Source organism: Muntiacus reevesi, chromosome 2, assembly GCF_963930625.1.
Source record: "Muntiacus reevesi chromosome 2, mMunRee1.1, whole genome shotgun sequence".
NCBI lineage: Eukaryota > Metazoa > Chordata > Mammalia > Artiodactyla > Cervidae > Muntiacus > Muntiacus reevesi.
The window spans coordinates 52,421,166-52,448,059 of NC_089250.1; the positions used below are offsets into that span (position 1 = coordinate 52,421,166).

At 50.0% G+C, this 26,894-nt stretch overlaps 1 protein-coding gene across 2 annotated transcripts in view; it reads right to left on the reverse strand.

Moving 5' to 3' along the window:
* Nucleotides 1-3,946: 3,946 nt before the first annotated feature.
* The window catches only part of DNAJC5 (DnaJ heat shock protein family (Hsp40) member C5), a 29,849-nt gene continuing 6,901 nt past the window's right edge, over nucleotides 3,947-26,894 (reverse strand). The window contains exons 2-6 of one of the 2 annotated variants that reach the window (XR_010661466.1): nucleotides 9,953-10,069; nucleotides 8,966-9,179; nucleotides 8,147-8,318; nucleotides 7,991-8,063; nucleotides 3,947-7,743 (exon numbers count right to left, since the gene is read on the reverse strand). Coding sequence is in view for 1 of the 2 variants with exons in the window: in XM_065921610.1 (XP_065777682.1) it covers nucleotides 7,640-7,743; nucleotides 8,147-8,318; nucleotides 8,966-9,179; nucleotides 9,953-10,059 (597 nt within the window). In the remaining variant the exon portion in view is untranslated. The remainder of the gene's footprint in view (nucleotides 7,744-7,990; nucleotides 8,064-8,146; nucleotides 8,319-8,965; nucleotides 9,180-9,952; nucleotides 10,070-26,894) is intronic. The other variant, XM_065921610.1, reaches the window with a different exon arrangement.

Below are 26,894 nucleotides of genomic sequence, written 5' to 3' on the forward strand. Positions count from 1 at the left end.
CAGGGAGCTTCCCAGTCCCAGAAACAGCACCAGAGTTCAAGGTCCAGGACTGGAACCACTGGGGGCTTCCAGTGTGGGGAGAAGCTGGGTGGTGCTGCTGGGGCTAGAGAAGCCCACCCCCAGGCAAACCGCTCCGGCTGTGTGCCAGCTGGGACTGATGAGTGGCCCCTTGTGTTGCTCTCTGGGCACCTGGGCTGCTGTGGGCCCAGCAGAGGCCAGGGGGTGAGGGATGAACCTGGGGAGTAGCTGAGGGTGGGCCTGCAGCCTGGAGAGACCCTCAGAGCCTGGGCCAGGACAGACCCCGAACCCCTCCCTCACTTGTCCAGAGGCTCCTGGGACACAGGGTGAGGAACCCCAAAGAGTACTGTGCCTGTGGAAGCCCTGTCAGCCGCCTGGGCAGTGCCTTCAGGACTGTCCAACCTGAGAATGGTGAGCATCCAGAGACAATCTCAGGTTTGTCAGCCCGCGAGGTGCCGTCCCCTCCCCAGCAGCAGCGAGGGGCACATGGACTCCAGCAGAAGGGCGGGTACTGTCTGGGGAAGGACTCCACCCATCAGAGTGTCTCAGTTCTCGGCTGCGACACCAGGAGTCAAGAAGAAACCGCCAGATGCCAGGGTCCCAGCTTTGGCTCGATACAGTCCTAAGTGCCCCAGCGTGAGTCCCAGGAAGTGCCGTTTGTGCATGTTTCAGGGCTAAGCCCCTGCACGAGGCAGCCAGAGACGCTGCAGGGCAGGCTGCTCGGTGCTGGGAGACTTCCAGACCCTCCAAGGTCAAGCTGAGAGCTGGGGCGGGGGCAGGAAGGGAGGGGGCCGTGGATTCACTTCTGAAAGAACAGGGCAGGGGGCAGCAGGTGGGTTTTAGCTGTGCTTAGAAGGGTGAGAAAAGGGCAACTAGCAACGGTGTTCGCGGGGTTCCCAGGTGTGTGACCCCGAGGAGGGCCCGAGTTGGGAGCCCTGGGGAGCAGAGTGAGGATACATCCGCTGGGTCCGCGGACAGGTGGGTGGACCTAGTTCCCGGGCGAGGCTGGCTTCCCACTGCGGGCCGAGAACCGCCCCGGCGTCACGTGTAGGGGTGGGCCTGGCGCTGGCTTGGACCCTCCCCAACCGCCACCACGCCCCCTAGTCCCAGCGCGAGCCGAGTATCCCGGCACCGGCCTGCTGGGGACCGCGCTCCCGGACGGAAAGAGAGCGGACAGGACTGGAAGGAGCCGCGGTCCAGGGCGCCGCGGGTGCTGCCTCGGGGCCCCCCGAAGTTCTGGGGAGCCTGAGCAGGGGGCCTCCCTGAGACCGTGGAAGCCCAGTCCTCAGGACTTGGAGAGGATGGGTGACCGGTCGCGCCAGGGACAGGGGTTACAGCATAGCGATGGGGTCTTCCCGCCGGGATGGGCCGCGCGGGGTCCTCGGGGCCCCGAGCCCGACCGACATGGGAGACGCTACTCCAAGAGGGCAGGTGACTGCGGGCGCGTCCGGCCCCCGGCGCCCACGTGGCCCGCGCTCCCCTCCGGGTCGCGTATTACCGAGTTGTTGCCGGGTTTCCCTTGAACCAGGAGAACTCCCGGAACCTCTGGCCCGTCGCGGGGCCTTCGTCTGCGGCTGCCGCTTGGGTTCCTGGAATAAAGCGCTTCACGCGGTGACGTCGAAGGCAACGTAGGCGAGGGAGGGGGCGGGCTGCCTGGGAGCCAGCGCAGGGGAGCCCACGCGATACGGCCCCGCGGTCAACCTACCTGGACGCAGATTACCTGCGCCAGGTCTGACGGGAGGGGGTGGGGAGACGTGAGCCGCCGCCACCGCCCACATCCCCGTGGCAGACCCACCCCTCCTCGTGGCCACGCCCCACACGCCAGACGCCTGCTGGGCGGGGCTGCCTCTGGGTACTTCCCGGGGGTGTGGGAGGTAGGACACGGAAGGGAGGCTGGAGGTGTACCTAACACCGTACCCACACGCTGCGACCGCGACTTCTGCTAAGAGCCCAGGGTCCTAGGACTGGGCACAGAAGAGCAAAGGGCACTGGGGGACTTCATCCATGCCCGGGGCCCTCAGTCCTCCTAAACAAGGGCCAGGAGGGGCGGAGGCCCCGTTGCCCACCACTCTGAATGCCCATCATTAAACATTGGTTTCGTGTTGTCACGTCCTGTTTCCGTCAGTATCTCAGGGAGAAAATACTGAAAATGAGGAAAAACGTCTGAGGATGCTAAGGCTCTCAGGGAGATAGGAAGGACCCTTCCTCTCTGTGGATGTGCAGGGCATTTGGGGCCACCAATCACGGGGAAGTTTCCAGATCCTGCCCAGTGGTAGTCCCTGACCAGGGCAGCACAGCTCTGCTTTATCAGCCAGGAACTAAAATCACCTATGTCCTCAAGTGACACGACCACCAACCACTTGAGGTTGATTCACATGATATATGCTGTATAGAAATTAAAATAACCACAACTAGATGTAGCCACATGGATTTAAAAAAAAAAAACCTACATTGAATGAACACTTACAGTGATTTAGTGCTGTACAATTTATGTAAATCTTTGAAATCAGTGGTACATTTTATAGATGCTGATACTGGTTGTTCAGTAAGTAGCTAAGTCATGTCTGATTCTTTGCCACCACATGAACTGCAGCACCTTCTCTGTCCATCACTATCCCCCCGAGTTTGCTCAAACTCATGTTTATTGAGTCAGTGACGCCATCCAACCATCTCATCCTCATCACTTCCTTCTCCTCTTGCCCTGTGTTTCCCTAGTATCAGGGTCTTTCCCAGTGAGTCATATCTGTATCACGAGGCCAAAGTGTTGGAACTTCAGTTACCCTGAAACTAGTAGGCAGGGTTTAAAACCATAAATCGAAGTGGGCTTAAGTGCCTAGTGGCCACCTCTGGACCCCCGGGAGAGAAGTACAAGGGGTCTTTATTATGTTTTCCCTTTAATTTTTGGCTGTTCTGGATCTCCCTTGCTTTGCACAGGCTCTCTCTAGTTGTGGTGGGTGGGGGCTGCTCTTTATTGAGGTACATGGGCTTCTCATTGCAGTGGCTTCTCATGTGGAGCACAGGCTCCAGGCGCACAGGTTTCAGTAGTTGCAGCACTCAGGCACAGTAGTTTCGTAGTGCAGGGTCCAGGGTGTGCGGGCTTCAGGAGTTGTGGCACCCAGTCTTAGTAGCTAAATGGCATGTGAAATCTTCCTGGACCATGGACTGAACCCATGTCCTCTACTTTGGCATGTGGATTCTTATCCACTGTGCCACCAAGGAAATCCTTTTTGACAGAATTTTAAAAAATTCCACTGGCCCACCAGGGAAGTCCCTGTCATATCTTTTTGTGGAAAATGTAAATTAAATTACTTCATGTTTGTTATGTCCAAATAGTGCTTCAAGGTGTTATATTATTTTTATGTTTTTTTTCAAATCACTTCTGCCTTGCTCTTCACTAAGACCAAAGACACAGAAGGAAGACCAGCACCCCCACCTGAGCAGCACAGCCAAGGAGGGCCAATATCCCCTGGGATGTGGAAGGTGGCACCTGCTCCCCCAAGACTGGTGTTTCTGGAGGCTGCTGCCCCCTACCGTGCTGTAGGGCTAGGGAGTCAGACCCAGGAGCCATGTGGGTTAGGGTGGCCTCTCCCACCTAATGCCAGGGTCCCCAGGGCCTGAGCCATCCTGATGTGAGAAGGCACACATGGTGGACATGAATACCCAGACATGCACACCACAGGGCAGAGATGGAGCCTCCTGCAAGAGCCCAAGACTGGATGCTTATCTTGGAGTGAGGAGACAGGCACAAAGGCAGCTGCCTGTACTGTGTCCAGGGGTGCCTGGTGGGGCACAGGGTGTCACCTGCCCCTCTCTCCCTGCCATCAACCTCAGGAGGGTCAAGGAGGTCAGCTGCCCCCTGAGTGTAAGACTCCCCCCAAAATAGGATTATGTAGGGATCATTAAATAAGACACACACCTGGTCTGCAGTGAAAACATTTATTTTTTACAAGTAATCTTTATTATAGGTCAACATTCAGACATAGAGACCATCACCATGGGAAACCTCCGTGACCCCCCAGCCCAGCCCCAGGTGTGTGCACGGGCTCAGGGCAGAGGTCGGACCCCAGCAGCAGGACAAACCAGCACATGGACGAACGTGGTCCATGCACCTGCATTTAGCTTCTAACCACAATGTATACAGGTTTCAGTGTAAACTGCTTCCCTTGCCCACCCGAAACACCATCCCATCTCCAAGGAGACAAAATCAACCAGAAGTTGCTGCGCACAGGACCCAGGCCCAGCCTCTTCCCCCAGGTGAGGTAGGAGAGTAAATGTGCAAGCTGGAGCCCATCTATCTCCCACCTCACAGGGACTCTCTGGGTGGATCTGGGGTCAGGACAGAGACCGCTTGGAATGCGGCTTTGTCATTGGTTGTATCTGATGCCTACAAAATGGGTTTTAATGTTTCAAAGGAGGGAGGGGTTTTCAGCCACATCTGAGTGTCATGAGACACCTCGGGGGTCAGGTGAGTCCCCAGGGATGGGAAGGCAGCCCTGTCCCCCACCCCAAGAGACTGACACCTGGCCTGCCACGCATACCTATCCCAGGACACAGCAGGGTCGGGGTTTTCTTCTGTGCACAGCGGGCCAGCTTGCCCAGACCCCTGCTCCTGCCCACTGATCAAGAAACCAGAGGCAGTTTTGGAGCCGTTTATTGTACTGTCGCTTCGCCCTGGACGGCAGCAGTCACGCTGCTGGGTGATATATACATATACACATATGTACACACACTGCCCACACCTACAGCAGAGACGACGCCAACCGTGCTTGAAAGGACAGTTAAAATGTAGCTTTTGCCAATTCCACAGGAGGAGTCACAACCAAAAGCGCAGAACAGGAGTCCTGTGTCACATGGGTTCACAGCTCAGAATACTGGGAAAGGAATGAGATCAGTCACTTTTCACACCCCTTCACCACACCCCACAAGCAAGCTGTGTCCCTGGCAGGGCTTGCTGAGAGCCAGGGAAGGGTGGACAGGGCCCCCAGGCTCTGGGCACCCACCCACTCACTGAAGGTCTCACACCAGGTGCCAGGGAGGCTGCCCATCTCCCCTGGAACAGGTCCTCCGCCCCACCCGGAGCAGGAGCGCCATGTCCATGTTCCCTAGTGGCTTCCTCGTGGTGCTGGCTGCTCGACTGATCAGAGAAGCAGGAAGGCTCACGCACGAGCGGTAATGTCTGAAGCAGTTTGAAAACAGAATATAACACCCAAGGAAGACAAGAGACCACGTCACCAAGCGGAAACAGAAATCTACAGGCCACCAGCCTCTGACCACCCCTCAGCCACTCCCATGCCCCTGCAGGACCTCAGGGCACCTCACACTAGCCACAGCCCTTCTGCTTTACCACCACAGCAGGCAGAGGGTCGTCCCCTCTGAACACACGAACAGGGGATGCTCCAGACACAACACCCTGCTCACCAGGGAAACACGGGCCACAGGAAACAGGGAAACACAGTCAGGGGTCTAGGTCTCCAGTCAGGGGGAGCGCCTAAAGGTGCCGAGAAGACTTTTTCTGCTTCCAGATCAACAAAGTGGACACACAGGAGGGTCTGAGTCAGGGTCAGGTGAGGGGGCGTAGTCTAGACCCAGCAGGTGCTGGCTCCTTGGGGACCTGGGCCTCATGCAATCGTTACCATCACCAGGAGAATTGTCGTCACTGTCATCATGATTTATTAGGTTTTTGCAATTCTGTGGGAGACTGGGTTCAACAAACTTGCAGACTTGCCCCTTTCCCACGGCACCCTGGTCTCCAGGGGATCATCACATTTCTAGCAGATGAGCAGTAAGATTCCGGAACTGAGACACACCTGACAAGGGGCTCACCCTGACGTGTGTGGGGTGGGTCTTGGAGCTTTCCACCCACAAAGCAACAACACAGCCACTGCAGAAGGGGTGGCTGCCTGCCTGCTGGAGTCCAAGCTTTTAACTTGTTTTTTGGCCATTCTGGAGAAAAACAACTCATTTCCTAAGCTATTTCCAGAAACAGGATGGCTGACTAGGGCCTGCTCTCAAGTTGAATTCTTGCTGTCTGCCTATGGCTGGCACCAACGACCAGCTTCCTCCCTGGTCCAGGACAGGTCAAATAACCAATTCTTTGTTCTTTTAAGAAGTCTGATTTTAGCAGGTGATTTCTAATTTAATGCCAGTGCATTTATCTCAACTCTCACTGAACGTCTTCATGATCACAGGCAAAACCCCAAATAAAACAGTACCATTACGTGCCTTTGGACCTGGTGATTGCAGAGCACAGCACAGCGAGTGAGCTGGGGCTATGGGTGGGCAGGTGGGGTGGGGGACAGTGGCTCTGGGAGGGTGTCCTGGTGCGTCTGACCTCCTCACGTGCAGCCCCTGCCCACAGCCTCCCCCACTGGACACTGAGGAGGAGTCCAGTGGTCACTAGGTTCATTCTGCAGAAACCAGGCAGGCCTGTTTGGGCCACACAGGTGTGGAGGTGCAAGTCTGACACAGGCCCAGCACAAGCACATCTCCAAGTCCTCACAGTGGTGGACTATACCCAGGGCTGGACGCAGACAAGACAGACTGGCTTCCGACAGTCCATAGGTGGTGGTGCTGAGACAGAGGTGAGAGAGCTTCTGTGGTCTGGCTGCAGGTGAATGAGCCAAGGGCACCGAGGCCTCCTGGGGACTGACTCTCTGCCCGGAGTGTGCCTTTGGTCCAGCTGGTCCTTTCTCCATAAGCTCGACGTCTCTAACTGCCCAAACCATCCACAATGGCCAAAGGGAGCAGGTGGAGGAAAGTGGGTGGGAGGTGGGGGGGGCGGGGAGGGGCGGGAAGCAGGAGGGCTATGTAGCCCACTCGCCACCGGCAGCCTGGACTCAGCTCCTCTGACTACCACTAATTGGGCCACTGATACCATCTGTGGTTCTTGGAAGTCCAAGAAAGGATTACGAAAAGGCCAGGTGGGCCTGAAGGAATGTGGAGGGCAGTGCAGGGAAGGGGAGCATGAAGGCTGCAGGGACGGTCCATCCGGGTAGGGAGCACACTCGAAGGACAGGGGACTCAGGTCAGATACGGGAATACCTGCCATGAAGCGAAGCAGAAAAGGTGGGCATAAGTACCACAGGGCAACACCCCGGGACTGGGAGTCCGGCCCAGCGACTTCCTGTCAAGTGAGTCCAGAGGCTCTGCCTGTGGCCACAAGGTAGGCAGACAGGGCAGGGAGCAGACCCCACAGCTTCCATCAGGCAGCACCTGCCTCAGGCCCCCATGAAAACAGGAAACGGAGTGCCCATCCTGCCTGAGCCCACCTGGCCCTGGGGGACCACAAGGGCCATCCACCCGCCACGTCAACCTGCCTGAGAGTCCTGAGGCAGCCCCACGTCTGGTGAATGCGGTCTGGCTGCAACACGCCCACAACACAGACAGACATGGACATGACCCATACATGCTATTAAAAAAGGAAACAACAGAAGATGAAGAAGACCGTAGCTAAACTGCTTTAAATACTGCATGCTACGCACTTCATGTGTCGGGGGTGGATGGGCGGGCACAGAGGCGGGTCGGCGCGGCCCTCCTGGGGCCAGGGCGGCTCCCACGCCATCTCTGTGACTACAGTTCATGATTCTAAGGTTGAGTGGCCGGGTGCTGACTGATCCTGGACTTAGTTGAACCCGTCAGTGTGGTAGCTGGGGTGGGAGTCAGCCGTGAGCTGGGTGGTCTCCGTGGCAGATGCCGGCTGGATGACGATCGGCGTGTCTGCGGCCTCTGCAAGCAAGCGACGCACATGGTGTGAGGTCAGGCCGGTGAGCTTCACGGCCCCCGACACTGTGTGACACACTTGGCCGCCTGGTGCTCAACTGGGGTCAGAGGTCATAGGACGAGCACTTGGGAGGGTGAGGCTGCCTGGACCTCTGCCCCACACAAGCTTCCTCAGTGGCCTCGGCCCTCGGCCCTCCCCGCCTACTCGGCCACCACAGTCCGCAGCGGGGACAGCCCTCCGAGCCTGCTTTACCTCCAGTGTCCATGTTCACACCTCAACCGTCCCGCTGCCACCACAAACACTCCCGCACAGTGTCAGTGCCCTCCTGTTTGACGAGACAGGGCGACACGTTCAGGGCCCGCTCCGGCCCCGCCCCTTGCGCGCCACCCGGGCGGTGGGCGCACTCACCCCTCTCGTCGGACTGCAGCTGCGCCTCCAGGTCCTCAGGGGACACATAGAACTCGGTCTCTTCACCCTCCGGCGCCTTGGGCTTGCACTTGCCACAGCAGCAGTTGAAGCAGCAGCAGAGGCAGCAGCAGCAGTAGCAGCAGGTGAGGAGCCCGCAGAAGATGAACAGGGCCTGGGGGGAGGGGGAGGGACAGGGCTGTGTTAGGAAGCCGGGGCCTGGCCCTCACCCCCGCCCACCCCAGCTATAGAGGGGTTCTCAACCAACAGTGGGTTCTTCCCCAGATCAAGAAGAATAAAGAACATTAAGACAGAAGACAGGAAAGGCAGAAAGAAAGACCAGCTGCATAAGGAAGAGTAAATTCTGAAGGGGGGGGGGGGAAGGGGGACTGGCAGCCGCCGGACTGGCTTCCAACACCACAGTGCCCAGCAGTGAGCCACGCTCTCGGGCCTTACACGGCAGATGCTTTGAATAAAATCAGGAAACCAAGTAATGTTAACAGATAAAACAATACTATCTTTTCAAGTTTCTCAAGCTAGACATTTCAAACACATCTTCTCAATCACAAAAACAAATCTCTCCACATTGTGATGACAAAAGTTTGTTTCCTGTTTCTATTACAGCAACTCATAAAAGAAAATGCTGTGAATGCCACCCCTCAGCACAGGCCCCACTCTGTGCATCCAGGTCAGCTGCAGGCAGGCCACGAGGCCCTCGAACGCTGCTGGGATTCGACCTTTGCCTGTATACACAGGGATGAGGAGCCTGCCACATGCCTAGACCCACCCGCCAGGATGCGAGTGTGGGAGTCGCAGCCTCACCTTGGCCCACCAGCTGGAGAGCACAAAGTAGGTGTTCACGTTCTCCTCCCCGAACTGCTCGGCCACGTAGAGCCCCAGAGAGCCGTACTTGTCGTAGATGTTTCTTTTCGTGGCGTCCGTCAAGATGGCGTGGGCGTTGTTGATCTCCTTAAACTTGTCCGCAGCCTCCGGGTTATCAGGGTTCTTGTCAGGGTGGTATTTCAAGGCCAGCTTCCTGCAAACCAAAACCATCTGCTGGTCATGCATTTTGTATTCACCCACTGGACGGAGGGCTAGCAGAGACACATCTACCTGTCACCAGCTCCCTTTCTTTCCACAGAACTCAAGAACGCCAGGGTCAACAGAAATTTCTGCAATTGTCCAGAGCCATCCACATAGAAGCAGGTGCCCTGTGGGAGCGGACCTGCAAGCAGCTGGCCTGAGCAGGCCTGCTCTGATCTCCCCCAGGAGCTGCCAACCCCGCTGCTGCCCTCTAGTGTCCCGGATGCTCATCGAACATTTGTCAAATGGAGGCAAGGGCAGGGACCAGGGAGCAAAGGCTTTTTAAATGTGTCTGATAAGGAGATAAGGGAGACCATAAAGGACTGTGTCAGGTGGTTGCATCAATGACAGTGTCTTAGAGACACTGCACAGGATGGGGGTGGGGCAAACTCAGAGGGAAGGCTCCCCCCTCCCCAGGGTGTGGAGAATAACCCACAGTCACAGTTCAGCACACTCGACCTGCCCACCAGGTCTCTGCTCCAGGGCAGGGAGTTCAAATGACTGGCAAGGAGCTGTTTAGTTTTGTTTTTTTAATTTATTTATGTAAGGGACTGTGGTTTTTCTTTTTTTTTTTTTAATACAGGGGGCTGTTTTCTGTTGCCCAGAAAGCATTAAGGTAACACTCATGAGATGCAAGAGAACTGCTACTGTGACCCTGCAAGTAGGCCAGGGAAGCAGGGAGATGTAAGACAGCCATGCAGGAGCTGGTGGGGAGAGGCCTCCTACCGGTAGGACTTCTTGATGTCATCCGAGGTTGCGTTCTTGTCCAGCCCCAGCACATGATACAGGGACTCCCCAGAGGTAGAGAGCGAGCGCTGTCTCTGGTCTGCCATGGCACGCTGTCTACAAGGAGAGCACAGGGAAACAGCAGACAGCGCAGGTTAAAACCCCCAGTGCCCAGCGGACAGGCTTGACTCTATTTTAGGCAAAAATTACAGCGCTTTGTGGGGTCACAACATACACAAACATAACACATTCATCTACAGCAGAAAGAAGTGACGAGTGGTCCCACGTCAGGGTAAAGGGCAGTTTCTGACTGCTACAATATTGTCACCCTAAGCAGGCTATTAAATTTAAGTGTGTTTACCACAATCCCTTGAGCAACCTCTAGGTAAAGACATAAGGGGGCCTAGCTAGAAACCTGAAAGAAAAATGAAAAGGAAACTCTACAGATGAAAACCTCCAGTAAAACGAAGACACTGTCAAATGGATAAAAATGCAAGAGACACACTTTAAAAACAGGGTCTCAAAATACATAAGGCAAATTTTGACAAATAAGGAGAGAAGCAGACAATTTCACACTCACAAAAATCTTGAACACCCCTTTCTCAGAAACTGACAGAACAGAAACATACAAAGTTAGGAAAAATGCCAACAATCTGAAGAACACTATCAATCAACATTACCCAATTACCTGTATGACACCCACATCCATAGAACTTACACTTTTACATGATGGGCCTTAAAACAAGCTTCCAAAAATCTAAATGGACAGAGGGCTTCCCTGGTGGCTCAGCAGTAAAGAATCTGCCTGCTCATGCAAGGGACACAGTTCAATCTCTGGTCCAGGAGGATTTCACATGCTGTGGAGCAGCTAAGCCCGTGCGCCACGACGGCTGAGCTGCAGCTTAGAGCTTGTGCTCTGCTACAAGAGAAGCCACTGCAATAAGAAGCCTGTGCACCGCAACTAGAGAGTAGTCTGTGTGCAGCAACGAAGACCCAGCACAGCCAAAATTAAAAATAAAAAAAAATTAAATGGACTGAAATCATATACAGTATGTCCCCAACACAAACAGATTAGAGACCCAAAAGGGAAGTATCTAAGAAAACCTCGGTGTTTACTATTAAAACAATACACTTCGAAATAACATGCAGTTCAAAGAAAAGAGGACAGACATAATTTCTAAATTCATTACTGATGTTATAATCTCTGTGTGATTATAAGCTACTACTTAAAAATAAGTTGGTATGTATAAATCATAGTTGCCAAAACTGAGAAGCAACTTCAGCAGGTGATGGATAAAAAACTGTGGTACACCTCCCAGAATATTGGAAATAAAAGCAAAAATAAACAAATGGGACTTAATGAAAATTAAAAGCTTTTGCACAACAAAGGAAACTATAAGTAAGGTGAAAAGACAGCCCTCAGATTGGGAGAAAATAATAACAAATGAGGAAACAGACAAAGGATTAATCTCAAAAATATACAAGCAACTCCTGAAGCTCAATTCCAGAAAAATAAACGACCCAATCAAAAAATGGGCCAAAGAACTAAACAGACATTTCTCCAAAGAAGACATACAGATGGCTAACAAACACATGAAAAGATGCTCAACATCACTCATCATCAGAGAAATGCAAATCAAAACCACAATGAGGTACCATTACACGCCAGTCAGGATGGCTGCTATCCAAAAGTCTACAAGCAATAAATGCTGGAGAGGGTGTGGAGAAAAGGGAACCCTCTTACACTGTTGGTGGGAATGCAAACTAGTACAGCCACTATGGAAAACAGTGTGGAGATTTCTTAAAAAACTGGAAATAGAACTGCCATATGACCCAGCAATACCACTTCTGGGCATACACACTGAGGAATCCAGATCTGAAAGAGACAAGTGCACCCCAATGTTCATCGCAGCACTGTTTATAATAGCCAGGACATGGAAGCAACCTAGATGCCCATCAGCAGATGAATGGATAAGGAAGCTGTGGTACATATACACCATGGAATATTACTCAGCCGTTAAAAAGAATTCATTTGAATCAGTTCTAATGAGATGGATGAAACTGGAGCCCATTATACAGAGTGAAGTAAGTCAGAAAGATAAAGAACATTACAGTATACTAACACATATATACGGAATTTAGATAGATGGTGGCGATAACCCTATATGCAAAACAGAAAAAGAGACACAGAAATACAGAACAGACTTTTGAACTCTGGGGGAGAACGTGAGGGTGGGATGTTTTGAAAGAACAGCATGTATATTATCTATGGTGAAACGGACCACCAGCCCAGGTGGGATACATGAGTCAGGTGCTCGGGCCTGGTGCACTGGGAGGACCCTGAGGAGTCGGGTGGGGAGGGAGGTGGGAGGGGGGATCGGGATGGGGAATACATGTAACTATATGGCTGATTCATGTCAATGTATGACAAAACCCACTGAAATGTTGTAAAGTGATTGGCCTCCAACTAATAAAATAATATTAAAAAAAAAAAAAAAAAAAAAAAAAAAAAACTGTGGTACATCCAGATGGTGGAGGATTACTTAGCACTGACTGAAACGAGCTACCAAACCATGAAGACACAGAGGAACCTAAATGGATTTAACTCAGTGAAAGAAGCCAATCAGAAAGAGCTACACACACACTGTAGGATTCCACCACTCTAACACTCTGGAGAAGACAAACCTGTGGAGACAGTAGAAAGACTGGTGTTTGCCAGGGGCTGGGGGCAGGGAGGATAAACAGTCAGAGCACAGAGGGTTTTTATGGCAGTGGAACTATTCTGATACCACAATGCTACATACACATCATCATACATTTGTCAGAATTGGAAGAATGTGCAACACCAAGAGTGAGCCCTGTTGCAAACTGTGGATTTGAGTTAATCTGTATCAATGTTAGACCATCACTCTAAACAATGTACCACTCAATGCCAAAAAACTGGGACTGGGGGCAGGAAGTACAAGGCAACTCTGAACAGTCTACTCAATTTTTGTGTAAACCTAAAACTGCCCCCAAACAGTTATACTGTCCTCAGAGACTGAAATTACAGCAAGCTATGACCACAAGGAGCACAGAAAGAACGCAGGCTCCGGAAATCACCATCTGAGCAGGGAAGCTGTTAACAAAGCAGAGGGCACAACTGCCTGTAACGGCTGGAGACCAGAGCACAGAGGAGGCACGATTCAAGGAGCATCAGGAGAGAACCAACATATGGAAAATAGAAAACGAGAAACTCCATCTAATGGGAATTTGAAAGGCAAAGAATACAGCCGACTGAGAAATAGTCAACCGAAAACAAAATTAGTGCGGACAGAAAACACAAGTGTGCAAACTGCAGCCCTGCCGAGCAAGGTCAAACGTCCACATCCTGGGCACTGAGAACTTCCCCCCAAAAAATATGCTTCCAGTTCTAAGGAGAAAGGAGTTTCGTCCCAGGAGTCCATCATCAACAAGGTGTCAGTCAGAAAAATGTTTAAATGCAGGAGTTCGGGAAAAGCACAGCTTGTGTATCCTGAACGAACCAACGATCTGGACAGCATTTCAGCAAAATGAGGAAGGAAATCAAGAAAAAGGAAAAGGAAAACATGTGGTAAGAAGAGTGGCGGCAGCTGCTTCAGAGAAGGGTCACTTCTGATCACAACCAGGACACAAGCACGTGAACTCCCTCCAGACTGGGTTCCTCAGGGGCCGGCCCCCAGGCACAACGACAACTGCCAGAGGCACAGACAGAAGCACAGAGGTGAAGTCAGGACCCAAGCCAGACCAAAGAGCACAGAGAACGCCGTGATGTCGGTGTGTCACTGTCGAGCCTCACTGCCACCCCAGAGCTGATGGGCTCTAGAACCAGGGTAAGCCCAGTTCTGACAGCTTCCAGCTGTCGACGTGGCCAGGTCACTGCAGCACTCGGCGTTTACCTCTTCACCTGGATTAGAAACAAGGACATACCTCCCCACTACCAGGGCAGGGCCTGCAGGGAGCTCAGGACCCTCAATGACGTTGATGACAGCATATTCTCGTCAAGTCTCCATTACTAACAATTTACTCTACAGCAGAAGTAACATGACTCTGTCAAGTTTATTTACTACTTTGCTAAGTAATTTTTTTGGTCCTGAGTAACTGTTCTAGAAAATACTACTTTAACAAATTACTTCTTATTATCAGTTACTCAGTTCCTATTGAATAACCCTTTTACAGCCTACCCACAGAAAAATATCAATAACTGATAATTTCGTATCTGCTCCATAGAAGTTAACTATATCATCAACTGTGTTGTTGTTCAGTCATTAAATCATGTCCAACTCTGTGACCCCATGGACTGCAGCACACCAGGCTTCCCTGTCCTTCACCATCTCCCGGAGTTTGCTAAAACTCATGTTCATTGTATTGGTGATGCCATCCAACCATCTCGTCCTCAGTCGCCCCCTTCTCCTCCTGCCCTTGATCTTTCCCAGCATTAGGGTCTTTTCCAATGAGTTGGCTGTTCATATCAGGTAGCCGAAGTATTGCAGCTTCGGTTTCAGCATCAGTCTTCCCAATGAATATTCAGGGTTGATTTCTTTTAGCATTGACTGGTTTGCTCTCCCTGCTGTCCAAGGGACTCTCAAAAGTCTTCTCCAGCACTGCAATTGGAAAGCGTCAATTCTTCAGTGCTCAGCCTTCTTTATGGTCCAACTCTCACATCCATACATAACTATTAGAAAAACCATAGCTTTGACTAGACAGACCTTTGTTGGCAAAGTGATGTCTCTGCTTTTGAATATGCCATCTAGGTTTGTCACAGCTTTTCTTCCAAGAAGCAAGCATCTTTTAATTTCATGGTTGCAGTCACCATTCACAGTGATTTTGGAGCCCAAGAAAATAAAGTCTGTCACTGTTTTCATTTTTTCCCCATTTATTTGCCATGAAGTGATAGGACTGGATGCCATGATAGTTTTTCGAGTGTTGAGTTTTAAGAGGTGCCAGCTACTTAATGTGACTGACAAGAACTCCCTGTGAAACTTTAGCTTCTAAGTCAAGACTTCCCAGCACCACTTATGCCTGAGACCTCCATGTTCCTGCACCAAGTGGCAGCATTTCGGTCTACGACAAAACCACCCCAAGGAAACACAACACACATGTGGATTAGTTAGGGTAAGCCAGTCTCTGTGGTTCATCACCTGCCTCTTCACACATGCAGACTGACCACTGACTTTTAAAACCTTAGAATTAGATTTCTTAACTTCAATGAACTGCCAGCAACTATATCCAAATTTTAAAGGCCAATATTTAATAATAAATACACCTCTTGAAACCCAGCCAAATAAATAATTAAATAAAAATATTATAAAAAAAATAAACACATCTCTTCAAACCCAGGGATTAAAAACCAGGTTCCACGTTCTGAGTCCCTGGTACCCACAGCTTCCCCTCCCCAACCGGTAGCTGGAGCCCCTGTGATGCTCGGCACCAGAGTGTGTTGGGGCAGGGCAGGACCTTCAGAGTAGACATTGGCACCACCAGGCAGGTTCTCCCCACAGAAGAGCAGGCTCATGCTCACACAGATCAAGACTGTTAGGAACCAAGAGCTTCCAAAAAAACGAGTTGGTGATAAAACCCAGCCAGTCAAGACGGGAAGCCAGGGTGACAGGTCTGCAGGCAAGTGACAAATGCACAGAAATGCAAGAACCCAACTGAGGAGCAGCAACAGGCCTACTGTGAACCTGCTGGACCGCATGGTGGGTGAGGATACAATGCGGCAGCCCCACGGTTGCCCCTGGGTAAAGGTGAGGGAGCAGCAATTTCATTGGTATCACCTCCATCTCATTTGCCAAATTCAAGGAAAACTGGAACAAACACTTCTGCTTAAAAGACGATGTGAATATCTTCAGAATGTGTCTGGTGATCGGGTTGTTTCTCAGAAGCACCAGGGAGCAGAGGTTAAAATATTTCTTCCTGGACTTTCCCAGTGGATACAGTGTATGGGAATCCACTTGCTAATGCAGGGGACACAGGTTCAATCCCTGATCCGGGCAGATTCTACACACTGTGGAGCAACTAAACCGGTGAGCCGCAGCTATTGAGCCCTCACTCTAGAGACGAAGAGCCACAACGACTGAAGCCCGGGTGTCTAGAGCCTGTGCTCTGATAAGAAGAGTAGCCCTTGCGCACCGCAACTAGAAAAAGCCCATGCACAGTCATGAAGACCCAGCATAGCCAAAAATAAAAAGTAAATAAAAACTTTAAAAGACTTCGTTGTCTACCACTATTTCCATACTATTGCTTTTTGAAATCATGTTCTTCTGTAGGCTTTTCTGCACTGCACGAACTTGAGGCGCCTGTCATGACTCACTTCCAGGACACACAACTTCCGTGTGCCGGGCTGACGCCTGTACTGAGCACTCAGCCTTCTCGGTCCTCAGGGCCTTCAGCCCTAGGGGTGTGGGCCTGTCTCCGTGTGCTAACAATAAGCAAGGCTCCAACAGTCCCTACAGTGCCCTTTCTGATCTGCGCTCAAGAGCAAGCTATCCATTTGGGGATGTGTTTTTGGCTGTGAGCCAATCAAAGGGCCGTAAATTAAGGATCCTGACAACCAGGGTCCAGTCAACTGCAAATCCTCCTAAGAACCCAAGAACGTCCTTGCATGGACTCCCTCCAACTCAATTTTGAATCATTAGAGTTGGCATCACAAACAATGAGAGTAAGGGACTAAACAACCTTATATTTGAATAAAATCACTGACAGCACAGCAATCAGTCTGGACAGCTCAAGCCTAATTTAATTGTCTCAGCCAAGTAGTCAAACATCAGAAAAGAGCAAGCTGGGTACAGTAAAAGTCAGAACAGACTTGAACGTCAAGGCTTGCTCAGTGCTATTTGTCAAAGGATTACCATCACTCTAGAGTTGGCATGCGAGCTTTTTTGTAAAGGGCAAGACAGTAAATACTTGTCTTATGGGCCTGAAATCTAGTCTCCACCATCATGTTGCAAGTTTCTGCCTCTGAGGCATGAAAACACACTGTGTCTAAGAGAACAGGCACAAGTGTGCACCCAGATACCAGATCTAAGGACAGCAACAGGCATACCTCTTGCCCTAGGGGTCAAGTCATGGCTCTCTTGAGAGTCATTGTAGGGAAGTTGGGTTTTGTGAATGGGCTTACATTTGTGTGCTGTGAGCAAGTGTAGGCGTAGTCACTGTGACTCTTTTTTAATCCTCAAAGTTAACTTGGCATAAATGCAAAACGAAGACGTGGGCAAGAAACATTATGAATATGCATTTCCAATCGAGACAGTGAAATTCAAAGAAATTCGTCACAACACGAAGCAATTAGGCCAGACAGCAGCAAGAGCATTGTATCCCCACCCCTACTCCCACAAAAAATTGCTGGAAAAGCTGTGGACTAGGTGACAGCATTTTTTACAGAAACCATCTAGAGTGCTCGCTGCCATCCTGCCTGCTTACTTCCAATCATGGTTTACGCACTGTCAGCTCTGGCAACTTGCCTGGAAAGCCACCAGCCGGCAAGCGGGAAAATTTAAACCAACAAGACAAATCCAATGCCACTATCACCATGCAGTCCCAGGACTCCCAGGGGGCACAGCACCCCAGCTGGGAGCCTGTGACTGTTCTCAGGTCTCCCAAGCTCCAGACGCCACTCGCTCAGCATGTTCAGGGTACCAGGCATTTGGACGGGCAGAAGATGGGCATGTCAAAACAAACCACAGTTCAGCACCACACACCTGCCCCCAATCACCAGCCGCAGTGTCTACCAAAGGACAGGGAAGTGAGACCCCTCCTTTACAAGCTTCTCCCCTGAGACGAAGTATAAACTGGCCCAGAGGAAGAAGTCCCTTCCATCACCTTGGTGGGTATGGACTCTGGCACAGCAACAGTGCAGCCCTATGCCCAACTGACAAAGACCAATTCCAATGCGCTCTACTTGGGTGCCAATGACAGGGACCCTGCTCACAGGACACACATCTGTCTCGAAGGGCAAAGGTTATTTACCCTTCTCCAGGATCACAGGGTTCAAAAGTATTCACATGCACACTGGGAGCTGGGCAGGGAGCGGTGGCTGAGGCAGATGAGCTCAGATGCCCTGGAGCAGTGTGAGAGGAACAGGCAACACAGGCCCACTGTAAGATCCCCTGGCTGCAGAGCACAAATTAATATGGAGAGAACATGCCTAGACCCACTAGTTATATTGCTGAAAAACAGAGCTCAAGAGTAAACGGACATGTTACGGAGCAGTGGGCCATGATCTCAACTCTCCTCACTGGAGGTCACAGGAACCAGAAGGTAGTGGCACCCAAAGTGAAGGTGCAGAGATAAAACACCTGTCAGGCCAGAATTCTGTTTCCAGCAAAAACATCACTCAGAAGCAAAGGCTGAAATGAAAACATTTTCCAACAGAGACTAAGAGAACCCATGACAAAACCCATAACAAAAGCTAAAATACAAGAAACACCAGTGAGAGCTACTTGGACAGAGGGCAAACAACACCAGAGAGAAACCAGTATCTTTAGAAGGAACAAAGGCCACAAGCTTCCCATTTCGGGAAGCATGTAGGTAATAGATGATATTTTTTCCTTTTTGTTAAAACAAAACAAAACAAAACAAAACACACCACCACCACCACCACACAGGACTGTTGGGAGCAGAATTCTCAGGCTTGGCTGGTGGGGTTTATGTGGCCCTTTGCACAGAGGAGCAGTGGGGTGGGGCAGAGGGGATGTCTTGTGTGAAGTGGACAACATCAGCTCTAAGAAAAGTAAACCACACACATGCCCATCAACAGGGGAAATGATCATTTCTGGTCTAATCTATACAGAACACTACTTACTCATCAGTAAAAAAGGAGGACATACTGACACAAGCAATAAAATCTCAAACACAATGTGTTACACAAACAAGTTAAATACAAAATGACTCCATTTATACAAAAATTAAGAACAGGAAAAACAATCTGTTGTGATCTCACAAGTGTACACACCCAGACTCACTGAGATCTGGCTGAGATGTGTGCCTCTTGCTGTGGTCAACTTTTACCTGCAGTAAGAAAGGTGACTCAACATAAATTAGACAGTACCAGAAAACTGAATGAAACATGAAGGTCTCCAAACTGCCAGAGCAGGTGCTTGTTTTCACAACTTTCATGGAGACACAGAAAAACATCCAAGTGCCTGTCATTCCACTCTGTGGCTACTCTCAGCAGACACTGTCACCAGAAAGCTGAAAATACTGTCTGGCCCTTTAAGAAAAAAACAGCTGCTATGAACATGATTTGAACAGATGTTTTAATGGAATAAATGTTGTCCAAGCATAAAAACTATTAAATGCAAATTTCTCACCATTTTCACACACTTTTCAAAAGTTAGCATTCTAGTTAGTCCAAGCTCGTCAACTCCAAGTGGCAGGGTCTAGTAAGGCTTTCTGGAGGCTACATCCAGTCCTCCCAAGCTGTCACCAGGATGGTGTGTGAAGCGTGGCTCTGCTCCTGTTACATCCCGCTCAGGTCCTCCCCACCAGCTCAGGTGCTGCACTGTCAGAGCCCAGCCCCCGGCCTGTCCCATAAGGCCCTTCTGGACACAGGCCCAGCCTGACACCAGCCTCTTCCTGCCACTGCACCCACTGGGCCTCATAGCCTGACAACACGTTCTGCTAACCCTGAACACCCAGGGTCTTCTAATGGCCTGCCCCCTCCTATGTGGAGCCTCTCCTTAGATTCCCAACCCTGCAGTGACACCCAGGTCCCGGAAGCCTGTCCTGGCACCCGCACAATGTGCAGCAGAGCCTACTGAGTCCTCTGGAGCCGTCCTGGGTCTTGAGCATATGTCTGTGTTGTTCGTTCGTTCAACAAATGTTTATAAAGCACCTGCTCTCAAAAGCTGGGGAGGTAGCAGTGAACAGAACAAATGAACAGACAAAAAGCCCCACCCTCACAGCCACAACCAAGCTCTGGGAAGACATAAACATCTTCAGGGGAGAAGGGCATACACTCCTGATCCCCACGTGTGATCTCAGCAAGTGCTGACTGTTCATGAGGAGTCGTTATTGAATTCAACCTACTACTGGAGGAAAAAGCAATACTTTGAAAGAACAGATGTGAAAACATCTTAAAAGGAAGGCTATTGTGGTTGTTTTAGATGTTTTATGATACACAGAAAGGAAGATATGCCACATGGAAGCCATGATGTATTGTGAAAAAAACACCACCACCATCTCACCCTTCAATTTAAAACCTAGACAATCACCAGTAACTGAAACGTCCTGCATTCCCCCCACATACTGTAGCCTGAAGCAACGTTCATTACAATCTCTTGTTTAAAGAAATTTAGCTCATAATTTCTTCCTAAAAACTAGTTTTAATTCTTCGAGTTTTAAAAAATGGTCTTGATACGGTATATGCAGCCTTCTGTGACTTATTTTTGTTAAATGTAGTTATAATTCACGCATTCCTAGTACTGGACAAATCCCATTTGGGGGCAAACCACAACTTATCAACCCATTCCTCTACTGGAGGATGCCCAGCCATTCCCAGGTCTTGCTATTACTGGGTTCTCAACCTGCTGAACAATTCCTGCCGGCAGGTCTCCCTAGGGCAGCACCAGGCACAGGGTGATGCCCTGCTGGGCTCAGGTCACGACAGCAAGACTCCCCAACTGTCAGAATAGCAGCAGGTTAACTACAGGAGGAGACACCCTCTCTATCCATTTGGGAAATGCATTAAAACTACAATGGGGTACCATTATACACCTATCAGGGCTTCCTAGGTGGTGGTAGCGGTAAAGAATCCACTTGTCAATGCAACAGACATAAGAGACGCAGGCTGGATTCCTGGGTCAGGAAGATCCCCTGAAGGAGGGCATGGCAACCCACTCCAGTAATCTTGCCTGGAGAATCCCACCAACAGAGGAATCTGGAAGGCTACAGTCCACAGGGTTGCAAAGAGTCAGACACAACTGAAGTGACTTAGTCACTTCACACACACACACTTACACACACATCTATCAAGAGAGATTAAAAATAACCCAACAACACCGAGGGCTGGTGAGGGTGACAGAGGCTAGACTCGAACACTACTGGCAGCACAGGAAATGGGGCAGCCGCTCTGGAAGAGAGTTTGCAAGTTTCCTATAAAGGTAAAAATAGGCTTTCACATGACCCAGCAATCCCACTCCTAAGCGTTTATTTAAGAGAAACGGGAACTGATGTTCACACAGAAAACGTGTACATGAATATTTATAGTAACTAAACCCAGAACACCACATACATCCCTATGAAAGGGTAACAAACTGGAAGATGAACACCATGGACATCACTGGGCAGCAGAAAGGAACGCAGCACCTGCCATATGACAAAGAGCGTTCTCGGTGACACCGTACTCTCTGCGATGCCACCAACATGATATTCTCGAAAAGACAAAGCTATGTCTATAGAGAGAACAGTGGACGCCGGGGAGGCTACAGATGAGCATGGTCCACACCCTGAGTAGGGTGATGGTCACAAAAATCTCTATGGATCAAAACTCCCTCATGGCTCAGTGATTAAGAGTCCACCTGCTGGAAACATGGGTTTGGTCCCTGATCTGGGAAGATCCCACATGGCATGGAGCAACTGGGCCTGTGCACCATAACTAAAGACGCCACCGCAATTAGAAGCCTGCACATTGCAACTACAGAACAGCCCCTGATCACCGCAGCTAGAGAAAGCCTGTGCAGCAACAAAGACCCAGCACAACCAAAAATAAAATAAATAAACTATAAAAATAAAATAAAACTCAAGACAACCGTACATCAAAAAAAGGTCCATTTTACTGTGTTTATTTTTAAAAATTAAAAAAAAAATCTGGACTTGGATTTCTTGTTTGGTTTGCAACTTATTCCTCTAGCTAGTCATTTTTGTTGTAGTTCACAAAAAGTATCAGCCTGTAACACATTGGAAATTACAAAAAATATAATCTGGTCCTTCACCAAAAAACAGGTAAGGAAGAACTATTGCAGGGTGTGTACCTACAAGTGGGACTTTAGGGTCTGAGAGAAGGGCCAACCACATCCACAATGGTGGGCACCCCAGGGTTCCCAATTCCCACCCCTCTCTTTTTATTTATCATGAATCCAAGTTCACACATTTATCAATTGTGGTAAAAGTTGTAAGACTGCTCACCTTACCCATTCCTACACGAACCATTCAGTAATGTTACCTGTTTGCACGTTATCCTGTAACATATCTCTCACTTTTTATTTTTTGGCCGAGGCATGTGGGATCTTGGTTCCCCGACCAAGGACTGAATCCTCACCCCAGGCAGTGGAGGTGCGGAGCCCTAACCAGAGGACCACCGGGAAATTCCCTCTTAATTTTTTATGTAACTGAATATATCAAATCTCTGTAAATGTATCAATCTATTTTCCCCCATTTTTGTTAAATAAATTCTTTTCCATCCCCTAATCCACAGTGACTTCTCCTACACTGCACTCTAAAGCTCTGTCACCTTGCCCATAGGTAACCTCTCCATCTGGAGTTAACCTGGGCGAGACAGACCAGCTCCGCTCGTCCAAGTGATGACAGTCAGTCCCAGAAGCCCTGAAGAACGGCCCATCTCACCCTGGGCCCAGTAGGTGCACCAGCATTTCTCTCTGAGCGGTCTTGGGAGGGGGGGTGGGGAGGCTTTCTATTAGGTTTCATTCCAAGTATACTGTATTCAAAAACCTTCAAAATTACCTGAGGTTCAAAAATTTCTACAAGAGCTACAAATTCTTTGTTACTTCTACACATACCATTACATAATAATTAAAACAATCATGTTTTAACACAAACACCTACTATGAAAACAAGGTAGATTTAAAAGCCTTGAGAAAACCTTTCCTGGTGGCTCTAAAACAAGTGTCTTTAAAAAAGAGCAGGGCCAGGCTTCCCTGGTAGCTCAGTAGTAAAGAATCCACCTATCAATGCAGGAGACACAGGTTGGATCCCTGATCCAGGAAAAGCCCACATACCTCAGAGCAGCTAAGCCTGTGCGCCACAACTACTGAAGCCCTAGAGCCCGTGCTCCACAACAAGAAAAGCCACTCCAGGAAGAAGCCCACGCACAAGAGTAGCCTCCTCTAGCCATAACCAGAGAAAAGCCTGCACAGCAACGAAGACCCAGCACAGCCAAAAATTAAAAAAAAAAAAAAAGCCTTGAGCAGGCAATCGCCAGAGTAACACCTCCCGGTGTGCAGACAGGTGTGCTCTATGATCCTCCAGGGGAGGCAGTGGTGCAAGGCCATAGCGGGCCACTCACTGTCTTTGCTCCTCTGAGATGCAGTTTCTAGGGCTGCCATGGGCACTGCAGCCTCCCCACCCACCACTGGTCATCCCAGAAGTGTGGCTGGACAAGCAGCCTGGAAAGCCACTCTGTTGCCAGGGGCAGGAGGACAGAGTGCCCAGAGGCAAGTTCCAGGCCACAAAAATAACACATCATATCATGGGCAATCTGAACACAGAGGAGCTAAGAAACAGGCTAACAGTGTAAGAATGGCTGCTAGGAATCTGGGGAGAGAGAGGCACTGCTCTCGGAGGAAACATCATCATAGCAGGGACCAGGCTCTGCTTAAACAATGTTTCCACAAGTGGGAATAACATGGATTTTCAACAGTAAACTTACAAACCAACAACTTTATGGTTACAAAAGACAATGCAAATGTCTGCCTTGACAACACAAAGGTAAATGGACAAAGAAAAGTCACAGGGAGGAGGAGGGAATAGAGGTCAATACTCTTCAGGTTGTAAGATGACAGTGCAGGACAAAGTCTGTCACAAGGGGACAGGAGCACACTACACCGGGCAGGACGACAAGGATGCTGCGGCTCGAGTCAGGACAGCAGGAGCAAGGGTCTGTCAGGGGATGCCAGGGACCACCAGACAGCACTTCAGGGACAGCTGCTTTGCCCCCACACTCGGGGCCTGACCCTCAGAAGAAAAACTTCACTGAAAAAAAAAATACTAAAGCTGAGACACAACTGGTGTCCCAAAGACCGCTGACCTCTCTTCTCTGAAGGGATCTTCCTTTGCAATCCATGATGGACCTGGAAAAAAGGACCTGGGGCACCTCCTCAGGCAGGCGAGGGCCAGCTTTCCCCAGAGCAGGGACAGATACACGGGAACACCCATGGTCTGCACGTTTAACCCTGAGCTCATCATCTATTCCAGCAGGAAAACGTTAGTACACTGCAGAGCAAGAGGAAAAAGCCACCGATGACCACAGGTGCATCAAAGCAATTATAAGCAGAATCAGCAAACATGGGAAATGTGGAAGGGTTGCTGCCGAGTATCATGGTCATCTGCTACCTTTGCTCCTAACTTAAAATGAATGTCAAATGTACAGAATTTCTACAAATGTACAGAATTTTTTCCTCTAAGAAAACACAGGAACTCCTACTAAAGATGATATGTTTCTTCCTTCATTCTAAGGATAATAAAAAGTGACAGTGATGCCAAGCCTTAAAATAGAGATAATTAAGTGAGTAAAAGAGGTTCCTCTTTAAGAAGGACTCGCCGTCATCATCAGCGTCCAAGGAAGGACCAACCCATCAGAGAGCAGCAGCTAAGCCACGCCTGCTCACTGAGAGGGTGTGCTCCTGTACTGAAGAGAGTGGGCACTCTGCCCACAGAGGGAGCGACAGGCTGACCGGCACGGGCTCAGCAACATCCCGGGGGGAAACTGAAAGGCCCCAGCAGGGCCACACTCAAAGTCTTTCTGAGGAATAAACCGAGTGCTGCCTCAGTCCTGGCAGAGTGGTCAGCACATCTGTGGAATTAATTTTGTCAGTTGTGACTTATGTCCAGAAACCAAATAAGGATTTTCTTTCATAACCTAATGCTTTCAGTCAAAAGGAAAAGGTCAGAAGTTGATCAAACTTAACTTACATGTTTGAATACAAGGAGAGTCGAATTGAACATTTTCAAAAGCCTATGACTCCGAGAGGAGGCTGCCGATGGCCCAATGTGGATGGCAGTGCCTCACTCCTGCCCTGGCCCTCCTGGTCAGCATCCCTGAGGCGCAAACAGCAGGGCAACACTGCCTCAGTGTAAAGTGGCCTAAAGCAAGCTAGAACCCTCACACCCAGAACATGACCGACAGACACAGTGACATACCCACCATCTCGGCACTGGAGCTAACAGGTGCTCACCTATGTGCAAGGCTGCAGCAAGAGATTCTAGGTGGACCATGCTATGACCAAACATTTCCAGAAAACTTTAAATAACGTAATCCCAAAGCTGAATGTGAAACTAGACAGTGGAAGGCAAAAGTGTTTCTTATAAAAGTAATGGGCGGCAGAGCTTTCTGGGTGCTGGTGTTCTACACTCAGAACGCCGACAATCTCAGAGGACTGAAGTCACAGGCCCCTTCCACCCAGGGAGCCATCTACTGCCCCTGGCTTTCAGCGAACAGACTCAAGAACAGGAGGGATGTGTTCTATGACAGAAAAGGCAGATGCGAAAGGCTCAGGTACAAGTCCACTCTCATGAATGACTACCAGGAAGGATCAACACAACACTCAAATCCTCAACTGTGAACATCACATGAAAATGCTTGTGACCGAAATCACAGTCACTCAGAAGTGCGCAGCCTAAGAGACCTACTTAAGGCTTCAAGAGAGCCCGGGGGCTCTAAGCAGTGCAGGATATGACACTGACAACCCAACGAGCCATCAGCCTGGGGGCAGCGCCACCCCTAGCGAGTGAACTGGACGCTCCAACTCCAGAATGAAGGGAAGCTTAAGACGCAGAGAGTGGGTGAAAGTCCATAAAACGTGGCAGATGCAGCCATGATGCCTTCTGCGTCTCACCAGTCAAGGCCGCCCCCTGGGGCGGGCCAGCCCAGGGTTCCCACCATGGGCTGACTGTCTCTGATGAAGCAGTGGGCCAGCTCCCTGAAGCCAGAACCAAAACCAACCATTCTGTCAAATCCAGCACGAAACCAAGCATGAGCTACACCGACCACCCGGTGACAAGCCATCTGTAAAGAGATGCCTGATGTCAGAGGTGAGCCTCAAGACACATGCATGTCCTGGTGCAGTTATACTGGTGACAGGCCTCGTGACTATCACGGAAATTTCACCAACACAGCAGTTACAGTCTAGACATGCTCACCATGTACAGGCAATTTGGGGCACACATGCTCTAGACCAAGAGGTCTGTGGGGCAGGTACCTAGTCCAGGAGGGGTGGAAGGGCAGCTCTCAGGTCACTTGCCTGGGCTGGAGCCCAGTTCTGCCACTTACGGGCTCAGAGATCCAAGCAGTTACTCAACACCTCCACCTCCTTTTCATCCAGTGGGGCTGGAGATGGCCTGGCATGGAGTATCTGTAAGCAAGCTCCTGCAAACTGAGGAAAACAGTGCTCGGTACATGATAAACATGAGCAATTACTACTTTGGCTTCCAATTTACAGATGAGAAGACTACACAAACAAAGTTCATAATGGTGAATTAAAGTTATGTAGGTTATACTTAAACTCTCAGCTTGAACACTACTGTTGCATACATTTTTTTGTTGCTGTTACATATATTTTTGATATAAAAACCAAAGTTCAAAAAAAAAAAAAAACACCAAAGTTCACTAATTTGCCTCCTTGTCATCTGCCTTTTAAAACTACAGGAAAAGACCTGCCTTCAAGACTTTAGGGGGCTAGCCTGTGACCAGGTAAGGCTGTATCGAGCTACTGCTCACTGAAGCCCATTCTGCCCCTGTGATCACCACAAAGAGGTGCGCTGTTCATCAGCTGGATGGTCATTCTGGGGTGGGGACAGGACAAAACCTCTGCCCACTCCAGAAGGCAGCATGGGGGTCTGATGAAATGATAGGCTTACCTCACGACACTGCAGTTCTGTGAGCAGTTTAAGGAATGCTACAATAAAAGGAAGATCATAAGAACTTCACTGGTGGTCAAGTGGTTAAGACTCTGCTCCCAATGCAGGGGGC